General features: G+C 43.3%; 1 protein-coding gene across 4 annotated transcripts in view; it reads left to right on the forward strand.

Annotated features, from left to right (window-relative positions):
* The window catches only part of EPB41L4B (erythrocyte membrane protein band 4.1 like 4B), a 140,559-nt gene that overhangs the window by 55,554 nt on the left and 70,808 nt on the right, over positions 1–14,197 (forward strand). For 2 of the 4 annotated variants that reach the window (XM_077917668.1, XM_028702132.2), the window contains exons 3-11: positions 979–1,021; positions 2,566–2,644; positions 6,221–6,265; positions 10,320–10,372; positions 11,827–11,947; positions 12,956–13,043; positions 13,214–13,302; positions 13,493–13,562; positions 13,707–13,876. In XM_077917668.1, coding sequence (XP_077773794.1) covers positions 979–1,021; positions 2,566–2,644; positions 6,221–6,265; positions 10,320–10,372; positions 11,827–11,947; positions 12,956–13,043; positions 13,214–13,302; positions 13,493–13,562; positions 13,707–13,876 — 758 coding nt within the window. Of the gene's footprint in view, positions 1–978; positions 1,022–2,565; positions 2,645–4,659; positions 4,730–6,220; positions 6,266–10,319; positions 10,373–11,826; positions 11,948–12,955; positions 13,044–13,213; positions 13,303–13,492; positions 13,563–13,706; positions 13,877–14,197 lie in introns of those variants that run through there. The other 2 variants (XM_077917670.1, XM_077917669.1) reach the window with 2 other exon arrangements.

Below are 14,197 nucleotides of genomic sequence, written 5' to 3' on the forward strand. Positions count from 1 at the left end.
TTTGGTGAGATTATCTGTTAAGATTTGAAGAGGAGCTCATTGCACAATGAGAATGGGGATTAAAAAACACACAAAACCAACCAAAAACATTTGGGCTCTTCCTCTCTAATGTGGATGGAGCTTTTATCCATCAGGCAACCTCACTCTGCTTGGCCCATAGCAGCTCTGGACTGCAGCCAAGTATGCAAACACTGAAAGGTCTCCCTATTTTTGAAGTTTTTCCAAGGTAGATTTCCCTTTCAGTTCTCCTGTTTTTGAGTGGAAGGCTTTACGTGTTTCTCAATACAACTTCTGAACACCCCCACTTCCAGCTCTAAGCTGGGATGGGGAGTCTGTGGCCCCCAAGAGTATAGCTGGGCTGCAGCTCACATAAGTCCCAGCCAAGGTAGCCAATGGCCAGGGTTTGTGGAAGTTCCAGTCCAACAGCATGGAGAGGGCCATAGGCTTCCCCACCCTTGTTTAGAGTGGGACGTGGGGGTGATCAGTAGTTGTACTGAGAAACCTGTAAATCCTTTCCCCACCCAAGCAGTTCAGTACCTCTCACTTATCATATCCACATGTGTCGTAAGGTTATTTTTCTTTTTAAAAGAGGAAATTGAGCCTCCTCCATCTCTTAACAGTTGTGGCATATAAGGTTCAGCTCCAGACATTACTCAAGCCAAAGTCACATCTCTCAAGAAAAACAGACAAGCTCTGCTAAGGACTGTGGAGATGGTGCTGTTTTTCTGGACTTTCAAAAAACATTAGATTTTTCTGTGGTGTAAAAAGTCAGAAATCCAGGGGATATGAAGGATGGTATTGTACATGCCACATTTAAAAAGTGCAGTTATTCCACACAAATGCTTGGTGTGGAAGCAGCACATGGAAATGGTGCAAATGCTTATTGAACATGGTCTTCTTTGTATGTTTCTTTCTGAACTATTAAAAACGAGCAGAGTCCTTCCTTTTTAAAAAAAAACAACAATTTTCTTTTCCTAGCACTGGCTAGACCATTCAAAACCCATTAAGAAGCAAATCAAAAGTAAGTATGGCGAACCTAAATCTTGAGTCATTGCTAAATATTTCATATTTTTCAAATTACAGATTCACGTTGCCCACTATTTGCCATGTTGCTCACTGGTTGAAAGGTGTTTGTGTGAGATCCCTAAGCACTTTCCCCCCTCCTGATACTGCCTCTTTCAGTAGTTTTCTCTTGATAAGATAAATTATATGCTGTTTGGTAGTTCCCCATCTGGGACCACAATGCAGAGCTGATGAAACTAAGCAGGTATGAACTTGATCACCGTCCACCAGGAGCTCTTAATTAAGTTTGATAAGGGCTTTCAGACTGCTTTCTGATAAGCAAGAATGCAAACTTCTGATTGGCTTCGCTGATCTGAGCACTTAGATCCTGAGAGTGCACTCTCAATTTAAATCATAAGAAGTGCCTGGTTGAATCAAGCTAATCCCTGGACTAGCAATTGGCTGGTAGTTCTGTAGTGAAGTGCAGTCATCCTTTAGTCCACCTCTACTCTTCTTACTCTGTATTTACTGAGTATTTGATATTTCCTGTGTTTCTGTGCTCTGTTGATAGTTAGTTGAATGTGGATGTGGAGTGAATATACACCGGAAGAGTAATTTATATGCAATGCACTTAGATGAGCCCCTTAAATAAAAAAATTACACTGCTTTTTAGAGCACATTACCACACATAAATTTTCCGTAAAAGCATTTATGATAGAGTACCTGCCTAAGTCTCCCAGTTGAAGCATATTTCAACCAGTGATGTTCATGATCTATATTTCTTCTCCTTTAGCTCTTACACCCATGGCCCAGTCTCTCCGCCATTGTTCGTTTCCTGCTATCTCTGCCCATTCTGCCTTCAGTGTTGCCCTTTCCTTAAGCACCCCTCGGCCTTTCTGCTTCGAGCTGTCGCCTCCTCCACTCCACCTATCCTTTTCTCAAGATAAAACAAGATGTAATAGTAGCAACCCAACTTACTTCCTGTACAGACTTTTGCAGAAGTGCTGTACTGCTGTCTGAAATTTCATCATACCTCCAATTTTAATCCACTTTTTAAAATAAAAGGTTTCCTGCAGAAACCCCCACTGAATGGATCGGCCTGAAATTTGGACTAAATTTGGACTCCGTTTGAAAAGGCAATTTTTCAATTTATAGTCAAGGAAGGGAGAGAGGGAGCTTCAGATTTAATGGATCCGATTGGGATGACTAGTGAATGGAATGGCAGAGTGGATCTGAATCAGAGGGGCTGCTTCCCAACGCTACTAAGGCAGATTTTTGGCTCCCCCAGCAAATCTGTGATGAAACAAACACAGCTGCCACCATTACATCTAGTTCAGCTCTCCTGTTTCTCTGCTCTTCTCCTTCAGCAGTGCTGACTGGACTCCCCTCTCCTGCCTAGTCTGTCTATGACAGCATCACTGCTCGGCCTTTGTGACATCAGCCCTGCTCATGCCAAAGGCTTCAGCACTTTCACAAAATACCTTCCTTCGTTGTAATAGAAGTATTGTATGAGTTACTACACGGCTTCTGGCTTTTAACATTTAAAAACCTTTCTTCATCTAGTTGGGCCACCATATACGTTGCACTTTCGAATCAAATACTATTCATCGGAGCCAAACAACCTCCATGAGGAATTCACAAGGTAGGACGTGATTTTGAGTTGCAACCCAAACATCTGGAAAGGAGGGTAGAGTTGAGGGTAAATTTGGGCTTGGTTTATTAACCAGGGTGGATAAAAATTAATGGTTTGTTGTTGTTTTTTAAAAAAAAGATTAAAAAATGATTTTTAAAAATTTAAATCGGGTTTTTAAAAATAAAATGCTTTTTTGGTAAATGAATTCCATTAATCCATTCACAATGTCATGCTCTTCCAGAGGCTTCTGTAAGATTATTTGGGGCAGTTTTTCTAACAAGAAGATATTATCACAGATGCTTGTTTTTGCAGCTCTCAAAAGTGTGAGTTTGTGTCTGCAAAGATAACATGCCTTTTCTTCACAGGAAAAATGTTATAAAATAAACATACAGAGTTGAGGAGAAAACCTTAATCCCCTTGTTCCTTTGCAAATTTATATACACAGAACCAAGCCCTTGCCTCTGAAAGGCTAAGAGGTTCAGTGAATAGATTGTTTGGAGTGGAATTGATCTGCCCAAGTAGCTAAGTGTGAAGCAGTGAAAATGAAAGTGCAAGCTTGTGAGCAGAATATTCCACAAGTCTTGGGATCTTTGTGTAATAATTGTGCAAGTCAGTTGCATATCTGTGCACCTCAGACTTGAGGCAAGTGCTGAAGGCTCTTCAGGGCTGGCAGCCTCTTCCCAAACCCACTGCACTCACATCTAACTGTACAGAATAGGCACCTGAATGCAGAAGCAAATCCAAAGGGGTGGAAATAATAATTGGGATCTGTGAGTCCTTGAAGTGCTTGCAGGTCAACTAAGAAGAGTTCACTGCTTCCAGGCCCTTCTTCCCAGGACTCGCCTGACATTGTCCAAACAATAAAGTCTCTCACCACATCAGTTAAAAAACATGGATATATATGCTGTAATATTATTGCTTTAGTTAAATAAATTGTTTAAATAGTTATTAAGGAAATGATTATTTTTTTCTCCTTCCAATAAAGTGCAGGAGAAAAGTTGTCCAAATATAAACAGTTAACTTACGAAACCTCACAATAATTTCATAATTATGTATATCTAATAGTATAACCAAATCAGTAATTTTTGATATAACTGCAAAAACTACTTAGAAAATTTATTATTCCAAAAATGAAACCTTCATCTGATTGTAAATATTAAGATTATACCAGCAAGAATGAATCTTTCTGGGGGGGGGGGGAATTGATTTAAATAAAGTCTTACTGACTAGTGATTTAAATCATTATTTAAATTGTGATTTAAATCAATTTGATTTAAATCAAATCCACCCTGTTATTAACAATGTTCTTTTTAATAGCATTATGTGCATCTTTTGCCTAAATGTGTGTTAAGCGGGCTGCCACCAAGTACGGGATCTTTTGCTTTCTTATTGAGTTTGGTGTCTGTAGGGACCATGTTCACAGAAAATTGACAGAATTTAGCAACGGTTAAAAAATTCTGTGCTTAAGTGACTGTATCTTCAGAATATCAAGGACTGATTTGGTCTTAACTGTGGTTAAGCTTCATTCTAGTACCTTCTTTCTCCCTGGTTTATCTGTGACACTAGACTCCATGTTCATTAAACGTAGACACTGGGAATAACTAGCCACTGCCAACAGCTAAGGAGGGCAGCTCTCAGATCTCCTTATCTTTCACATGGCTAAAGGATGCTGGGTCACTGTCTGTATCAAGAGAGTCTTACAAAGCAGCTGGTATCCAGTTTCTTATAAGATTTTGACTTATTCTTTCCTACATAGTCTCTGGAAAACACATGTAAGATGATGTCTTGTCCTTCCTACATTCTGTAATTCAAAAACTGGAGGCTTAATTTTGCCAGAGGTTGGTTTGGATGGGATGGTGCTGTTGCCTCATGACAGGGAGCAAGGATCACACTTGTCAGATAGGAAGGGTCTTGTTTCCCTCTTGAAACAGATGGTGCTTTAGTACATATCACACACTCGCTCTCATCTGCCCGAGAGAGAAAAATAACCTGACTGATGGGTTTTCTGTCTGTCTTCTCCAAAGACAGGTAATCCACCCCACCCTGGTCTGGAGTCCAAACCATGAGAGAAGCATCTAGGAGTGGCATTTTCAGGTCAGGTCATGTTGGAAAAGGTGATACAGTAGCATTCTCCCTACCTAGTTTCCTTGTGCCTTGACTTTTTCCTCACTAGTTCCATTATCGTACACTGAGATGTCTCCTAGGTTCTGGTTCCTTATAAGGAAACTTGGATACCTCTTGCCTTACCCAGCATCCCCTACTCCTGCAAAAGCTGTCAGGGTTTGAGAGTTGTCCTCTTGATTCACCTGGAATGTGAAGCCCCTGGCTCATCTCCTGTGAAAGGGTAGCAGCAGCTGGCATGGCTTGGTTGTTCATTCTTCTCTGAGGCCTAGCTAGCTAGAGTCTAAGTGGCCCGAACAGAAACCCAACTCTCCCTATTCACTCGCCCAGAGACCCAGCAAGTGAGCAGGCAATGCAGCAGGTGGGTGGACAGAACCTCATCTTTCTCCACCTTCACCTGATATGTACCTTCTTTTTCAGGAGGGTGGGTAAATATTTCTTGCTTCTTCCTCAGAGCCTGGCTATGTTCGGTTTCTGGAAGGGATGGGAGGGCCAGATTTGGCATAGCAGGCCTTTCCTTACTCTTCCTTTGACCAAGCCAGTAACTTCATTGTTGGATGAGTAGGGCAGAGTGGGAATGAGGAAAGAGCTGCAATGCTATGTTCCTAAACTTGTCAAATTTGATGAACATTTAGCTTTAGGTATATGCAAGTTCCTAATGTTCTGTCACACTGTAGCACGACCAAAAAAAGCAGAGGAGTGAGAGGTGAGGAACCTCCAGATGTTGTTAGACTCCAACTTCTACCATCCTTAACCATTGACGATGCTGGCTGGGACTGGTGGGAGTTGGAGACCCATGATATCTTAACAGCCACAGGTACTCCATCCTTGAGCTTTGCCAATAAGAGTGGGCTCTGTCACCAATGACTGCTGTTGAATTCTGTGGAGTAAAGTAAATGGACAGCTATCTGGGACACACCTGAAAGGTGGGGGTAAAGCCTGGGCCCTTGAAATACAGTACAGAGTCACTTTCTCTGCATGCAGATAACCTGTCACAGTGGCTGGCATTTCACTAGTCAAACGATAAAATAAATTGTGTGCTATTATGGTGAACTGGGGTTCCATAGCTGGACTTCACAGCTTTGGGGATACTGGAGGCTGCTGAATCTCCTCAACATCTACTGGAGTAATAGGAAAGGGGTGCTTTCTTTTGGCCTAAAAGTTTATATAACTAATTCATACCTAACAAGGTCAGTAAGAAACATCCATGAGTGGAATAAGTTCTGGTTCTGGTTCTTGTATGGAACATACAAATCTTCCAGAAGTCATGGAATGCAGGCAGTTCAGACACTACTCTGAAATAATACATTTGGTTTTATTTGAAGTGCTTTTGGTGTGGGTATGAGAACTGTTGCTAGGACATTTTTAAAAAGTTGTGATCCAAAAGGGTTTTATTGTTTCACAGGGTGGGGAACTCTTGGGAAACATGATTGATCTTTTTTCTTTTTCTTGTGTATTTGCTAGGTACCTGTTTGTATTACAGCTGCGGCAAGATGTTCTTTCGGGAAAGTACGTTCCTATTTTTCTTTTCATATTTCATATTTCTTGAACCTGAGTCCTGTTTTTGTTTTTTTTGTTTTTTTTTTGAGGAGATGCTCAAAGTAAAGTGTATCAATTGAAAGCTTAAACCTAATAAGAGGGAACTCAAATTCTTAATCACTCAAAGCACTGTCATCAGCTGACATAACATTTTATTAAGTAATAAAATAAGGGTGGCTAATCTTTGTTCCTCCAGATGTTGCTACACTCCAATGCCCATCACCCCTGACGTCCATGCAGACGGGCTGTCTGAGTCCAGCAACATCTGGGAGCCCTGAGTTAGCCCACCTAGGCAAAAACACTTCGAGTCACTTGACAAGAGTGAGAAACCTGCTGTTGGACTCTGTCATTCTCAACCAACATGGCCAATGACCTGGAGTGATGGGAACGGAAGACAAAAGTGTTCCATCTTCCTCTTCTGGTGTGTCTGTATGTGTCTATGTTAAGTACCTTCCCACACTCAGATGACACTAATCTGAGCTAAGATGAAAGGAAGGTTTGCACATCACTGCTCTGCATATTGGGGAGCAGGTGGTGCTGTGGTCTAAACCACTGAGCCTCTTGGGGTTGCCGATTGGAAGGTTGGCAGTTCGAATCCGCACGACGGGGTGAGCTCCCGTTGCTCTGTCCCAGCTCCTGCCAACCTAGTAGTTCAAAAGCACGCTGGCGCAAGTAGATAAATAGGAACCGCTGCGGCGGGAAGGTAAACGACATTTCTGCGTGATCTGGTTTCCGTCATGGTGCCCCATTGCAACAGAAGCAGTTTAGTCCTGCTGGCCACATGATCTGGAAAGCTGTCTGTGGACAAATGCCGGCTCCCTCGGCCTGAAAGCGAGATGAGAGCCGCAAGCCCATAGTCACTTTTGACTGGACTTAACCGTCCAAGGGTCCTTTATCTTTTTTACCGTTATATTGGGGCTTGTTATTGTTATTATTATTAATTAAATTTATATACTGCCCTATACCTGGAGGTCTCAGGGCGGTTCACAGAATAAAATCAAAATATAAAACCACAAAATACACAATCAAAATGAAAACAACAACCCAATAACTCCACCCCCAAAAAACACATTTTGAAAGGGCATCGGATTCTCACAACATTTAAAAGTATGGCAATGAACAAACCTAGACAAGAGCCTCTCGTTGGAAAGACCATGATCTCAGAAATGTCTGCAGCAATATTTATTGGCAGCCAAATTGGCTGGGTGCCTTTCTGATACAAAGACAAAAATAGCTTTGAAATAAGAGTGGAGGGGGGGGGGGGGAATTAGCTTTGGTTGTTGAGCAGATGTAACACTAGTGCTTCATCTTCTACAAGGGAAACTCAGCCTGTCCTCTTTGCTGAGTTTCATCTTCTTTCTTCCGGGTGCTGTTTCCACTATGCGCTTCCACCAGAACATGGCTTGTCCACCCCAGGGCCACCGTGGCTTTCTGGATCAGCCTCTTGGTCAGAGTCTGTGTTTCTGTCTGGGCCTGGAAGGATGCTTGGATGAGAGAGCTTTATTTCAACAGCAAAGACTGTATCATGAAGGCTATCTAATAATAATAGAAATATGTTTTTACTTCCCTCTTTCCATTAAAAAAGCCCTCAGGCCAGGCTTACAAACACAGTTAATATAAAAATGCAAACAATAACTAAGATAAATTTGAAAACCATAACAAAATACAAAAAAAGAAATGCAGAGAAAGAACAGTCATGGCCAGTAAATATTAATTGCTATTACATGCTTAAGCAAACAGGACCAAATTATTCTGGCATCTAAAAGGTGCTGTTGGTTTGCTTGGGGAAGGGCTATTGCCTGTCAGGGGCTGGACTCAGGGGGGCCACCCCCCTCCTCCTGAACCCTCTCGAGAACAGGAGGACAGTATAGATTTAGAACTGTGGTTTGCAGGAGGACATAGTTCAGAGACTGCAGAGGGGGAAAGCTAGGAAATACTGGGAGAGGAACAACAGAAAGAAGAAACACTGGGGCAGAGGCAGCTGACCAACTCCGTGTCTTTGGAGAGCATTCCTGAGCCCTCCTCTCCCAGGACCAGGCGTGCATTGAGGGTAGGAGAACAGAAAGCTCAAGGGCAGAAAGCTCAGCTTAGCCAGCACAGGAATGACATAGGATAAGAGAAACGGAGGGGGTTGGGCTTTACTCGGAGCAACACCATTATAGAATAAGGATTACGTTCCTTTCTCTCTGTGTGTGAATACGGAATAAATCACGTGGTAAGGACTCTTCGTGTTTATCTGCTTTTTGGCTGCCACCGGGGAAGGGACAAGATTCCCTGAACCTTGACATTGCCAGAGGAAAGGTACGCTTTCTGGAAGCCCTGCCCCTGCCAACTGTTTGAAGGAGGTAGCAGCTTGGCATGAGCCTCAGATGAAGATCTGAGTTGACAGACCAGTTCAAGGGAGGAGAAAGCAGTTGTATAGTGCAAGTGAAACTTTGCCTCTCTGTGTTACAGTCAACATGAATAGCAGATGTCACCCCAAATGGAGCCTTTACTGCAAGTCTCTGCTCCAAAATGTATTTTTGAAACGGAAGTGATACCTTTAAATAAAGCCAGTGGAAGTTTAACTGGTTTCCACCTGTATCTGATAAAAGTGGAGAGTTTTGCAGAGCAATCCTGAGTGTATTTATTCCCATTCTGCCCTGCATGCAATCCTAAGCAAGGCTATTCAGAAGCAAGTCCTGCTGAATTCAGTAGGAATTACTCCTAGGTAAGTATGTTTAGGATTGCAATGCACCTTTCTCCCTTGTAAGAGCTCATTCAGACTTTCCGTTGCTCCACGTTTCTAGGCACAGGGCCAGGCTTTCCAGGTCTGTGTCCAAGGGGTTTTGGTGGTTTTCTTGTCCCAGTGCTTTCCCCAGGAAAACCCACGTTTTACCACTTAATTGGAGCAAATGGCAATTGGGTTTTCTGCCGTTTTAGTGGCAAAATGCAGTTTTGCCAGTGGAAAGCTTGGACCTGTGACTAGAAAGCGTGGATGAGCCCTAGGTGCTAAGGATTGCAGCCTTGGTCAACAGCAGAGAGCCTTTCTCTGTAGAGTCCTTGCGGGAAAGTTTATCTTTCGTCACGAGCTTTTGAAAGGGACCCTTTTTGATTGGTTAGTTGTTACATGGAGTGTGTATAATCCTTTGAGCGACTTCCTTCTTCCTCATGGAAATAAACAAAGTAACATGTTATATTTGCAGCTAATAGTAAGTATTTCACCTTTCGTTTTGAAAGGGCATGAGAAGCTCTTACATGCTAAGATTAGGCTTGGCAGTGGTTACACTGTTATGCATGTAATTATTTGGTGTGGGGGCAGGGGAGGTCTGAATAACTGGTGTAGTAGGAGTTTGCTCTGTTTCCATAGAAGGGAAACATGAATCAGGGACCGTTAAGTGGGCTTGGCAAGTCACCCTCACTTCTGATCTGGCAAGTGCAGAATGGGAAAATGGCAAGGCTGGTACCGGCTGTTTAACCAAGCTTGGTTCTACAAGGGTGGTAAAGCCGTCTCTGAGTTGTACCCCTTCATCCTGTCAGTGGGAGCTCATATGGCCAAATGATTCTCTACACAGAGCAGTTTCCTGCACATAGAAAATTAGCTTATGGAGACGGCAAGGCCAAAAACTTTCCCCCTTGAATACTAGTTTTCTGTGTGCACAAAGTGGTAATACCCAAGCATAGAGTTAGCTCCTCACAAGGTAGTGGAAGGGATGGGGGTGTTGCATGCTCTGGCAGCCACAGCCAAGGCCAGCCAAAAATTATTCATTTAAGCATTTCCATACTCCATGGATATGGAGTTCATGGATATGGCGTTTTAACATTGCAGGAGAATTCATAAAAGGTTTTAAAAAATGGTTTCACTTGTAACTACTGTAATTGGATTGTGTATCCAGTTGTTTGCAGTTGGCCACCTTGAATGTCATTTAAGAGAAATAATATGAAATATTTTAATTAATAAATAATAATGTTCAATTGATGGAGGGGGGGCTTCTTTGTGAGGGATTATTGTTGTTTACTGAAATATTTGTATCTTTTTTTGCAGATTGAAATGCCCTTATGAAACAGCTGTAGAACTCGCTGCTTTGTGTCTCCAAGGTATGTCCCAGTGTTGGCTGCTCATTCACATATGGCCGCCAAAGGCCATGTGTCAGAGCTATGGTGGTGCCTGGAACTGCTGCAGACAGAGTAGACCTACATACTGCCTGTTTGAACTTTACTTGAACTGAACTTTAAGGGGGGGAAGTAATAGGCTCCGTAGTACTTGTCTTCCAAGAGAAGGCAGTCTTTCTCTTTCCCAGTAGCCTTTGCCTGTCAGAAAGTCTGATGGAAGCTCTTCTGCAGCCTGTGAAAACTCTCCCATAGTTACACGTTAATTGCTGACAGGGGACTGACAGCTAAAACTCATGTATGTATGTTAGGCTTCAGTTCCTGTCCCAAATCGCTAACCATGTTTCTGTGAAATAATGCTTTCACAGAAATAGTAAATGGCTTGGTTGTAATACTTAAATTTGTTCATTTGAAAAAATCTGAATTGGCTTAGTGGAAACAAGAGAGGAGAAAAAATATATATGCAGTGAGGGGGGAAAGTATTTGATCCCCTGCTAAATTTGCCCATTTGCCCTCTGATGAAGAAATGACCAGTTCATAATTTTAATGAGGTGTATTGTAGCTCTGAGAGGCAGAATAACAACAGGAAAACCCCCAGAAACCCAGAAGACAAAAGTCAGAGAGTGATGGACTAGTCATTTCTTCGTCAGAGGGCAAATTTATAGCAAGAATCAAATACTTTCCCCCCTCACTGTACAATGCCAATAACTCTTGGGATAAAGAATGAATATTGCTACCAAGGAAATTAAGAAATGATCTGTTCATAAAATGCAGTTGTTCTAGAGATCTTTCAAATAAGAGAAAAATGTGATGTTCTTCACATAGTTGCTCTCTTATATTCTCTCCCCGCCTCTTGAAAAGAGATCCGTGCATTCAAAAAAATGTGTAAAGTCGGCCACCCAGACACGCCCAGCGCAGCACCCAGCAGGGACGCCCCTTGGCACCTGTGCATTTGGTACACAGCTCTTTCGTACAAGGGGGTGGGATCCAAATCAACTCGTGTGTGCAAGGTTGAATGCTCAGCTGGTGTGACCTGGCTCCTGGACAGGAGCAGCAGAGAGCGTGGGGACTGAGAGCAAACCTGCTCCCTCCCTCAGCGTTTGAGGGATGTTCTTCCTTAGGGCAAGAGGTTGTTCCGCTTAATCTAAAGGCTTTTTTCAAGTGAAATTATTTATTTTATATATGCTCTTAATACTCATAATAAATCCAGGAGTACCCAATGAATTTGTGTTACAAATCTGAGTAATACCTTTTCCCACAGACCAGAATATCTATATGCTAACTTTCTCTGTTGCTTATTGCTCTCTTGCTCTGAATTTGTTTAAGCTGGAAAACTTAAACGGAGAAGGTGTTTTCTAATAACATCTTAGCTTGGAAAAGATAGTAGTGTTTATAATCTACTTCGATGTGATATCTTATTTGGAATTTCCAACTTTTGACAGCTGAGCTTGGCGAATGTGAGCTCCCTGAACACACTCCAGAACTTGTTTCAGAATTCCTATTTACTCCTAATCAAACTGAAGCAATGGAATTTGAAATCTTTCAGAAGTGGAAAGAATTCAGGTATGGTGGGAAGATACCTGATTTTATCTGCAATTTAGCATGTGATGAGAGAGAGAGAAAGAGAGAGACCAGCAAAGAAGTGAATTGAGCTCTCCGTCAGAACTGGCTCACCCAGTGTGTGCTGAGCCACAACTCTGGCCTCCTAGCAGCAGCACTGCTGCTGCTTACCAGGAGAGGGGTGGCTTGCCCGCGAGGCAGACTGAGGAATCCCCTAAGGGCACCTGCCTGCCCCTGCTGCTGCTGGAGAAGAGAGGAGAAGCAGCAGCAGGGGGGAGATCTTACAGAATTCTAGCTAGATCTCACCACTGCCGCCACTGCTTCTGTGTCGGGGTGTGGTTGCCCACCACTATCACTGGAGAAACGAGAAGCGGCTACAGTTTCTGCTTCCAGCAAGATCACGCCAGCGGCTTCAGCTGTCCCAATAAGCGAGGCTGTGGCGGAGGGGCGGTGGTGAAGATGGCACCGTCCCATTTTGCCTCAGGTGGTGAAACGGGATGGGCCATCCCTGCCCGGAGGGAGAGGGGCAAGGTGGTGGGGAGGTCAGTGTGGTGCGGGCACACTGGCAAAGCCAATTTGGTGCTAGTGTTCCCACACTCATCTCCCCACCGCTTCGTCCACCTCCCACCCAGCAAATGGGAAGGCATTGCTACAGCTCCATCCCACTAGATAAACAGCTTCTGGTCTCTGTAGTAAGACATGCAAAGGGCTTGTCCACACCGCCGCTTGTCCCATGCCTAGAAAGCATAGGTCTGCTTGACCCACACTTTCCCCCCTTGCTCCTCTCCTTTCCCAGGGAAAACCTGCTCTTTAGCTCTAAATCAGAGCAAATGTCAATCTGGAAAAATACTAGAATTGCCATTTGCTCTGACCGAGGGCTAAAGAGCAGTTTCTCCCAAAGGAAAGCAGAGGAAGTGTGAATAAACCCAAAACTGAATCCCTACGGCTTGGTGGAAGGAAAGAAGCAATGCTTCCGATTAAGAACTGTTTTTCTCCCTTTCCTTTTCCTAGGGGAAAGAGCCCTGCACAGGCAGAAATGTGCTACTTGAACAAAGCCAAATGGCTAGAGATGTACGGGGTGGATATGCATGTAGTGAAGGTAAGAGCTTCTCCCTGCAATTTCTTTATGCAGGGTCTGGGAACGAGGTTCACCGTGTGGCTCTAAGACATTGTGCTTAAAAGCAACTTCCCTCACCTGTTTCACTTTCTGAATGTACGTCTGGCAGGTGATTTTTTGTGTTTGAAATAACATCATTTGTTTGCTTGTAGGGAAGGGATGGTTGTGACTATGCTCTTGGGCTGACACCAACAGGGATCTTGATCTTTGAAGGGGCAAACAAAATAGGTTTGTTTTTTTGGTGAGTAATTCCTACTTACTGTTATTCAATACTAATCTCTCCCCACCCACTAAAAAAACGGAGAGATTGACACCCCTCCCCCGGCTCTTCAGATTAGCAATAAAACAGCATTTATATATAAATATGTTACATAATGTTTTGTTTCTCTTGAGAATTAACTGTTTACATTATCTGTCTTCTATGTGATCAGGCCTAAAATCACAAAAATGGACTTCAAAAAGAGCAAGCTGACCCTTCTGGTGGTCGAAGATGATGATCAGGTAATGAACCCAACCTCGCAATATCCAGAGTCCCAGGAGTTCAGCAGTTGACCCTGAGATATTCAGCACATTGACAGGTCAAGCTCTCTTTCTGTGACATTGGTTGCATGAAAACTTACAAGGCTTCCGTTTTTTGTCTTTCAGGGTAGAGAGCAAGAGCACACATTTGTTTTCAGATTAGACAATGCTAAAACCTGCAAGCATCTCTGGAAATGTGCAGTGGAGCATCATGCCTTCTTTCGGTTGCGCACACCTGCAAACAGTAAATCTAGCCGGTCAGATTTTATCAGGCTGGGATCCCGCTTTCGATTCAGGTACCTACTTGCATATTCACCCTTGCAAATAAGGCCACAGAAGCTGCTGAGTCACAAAAATTTGGCTTGTTTGTTTGTTTGAGAGCCAGTGTGGTGTAGTGGTTAAGAGCGGTAGTCTTGTAATCTGGGGAACCGGGTCCGCGTCTCCGCTCCTCCACCTGCAGCTGCTGGGTGACCTTGGGCCAGTCACACTTCTCTGAAGTCTCTCAGCCCCACTCACCTCACAGAGTGTTTGTTGTGGGGGAGGAAGGGAAAGGAGAATGTTGGCCGCTTTGAGACTCCTTAAAGGGAGTGAAAGGCGGGATATCAAATCCAAACTCT

Source organism: Podarcis muralis, chromosome 13 (genome assembly GCF_964188315.1).
Source record: "Podarcis muralis chromosome 13, rPodMur119.hap1.1, whole genome shotgun sequence".
NCBI lineage: Eukaryota > Metazoa > Chordata > Lepidosauria > Squamata > Lacertidae > Podarcis > Podarcis muralis.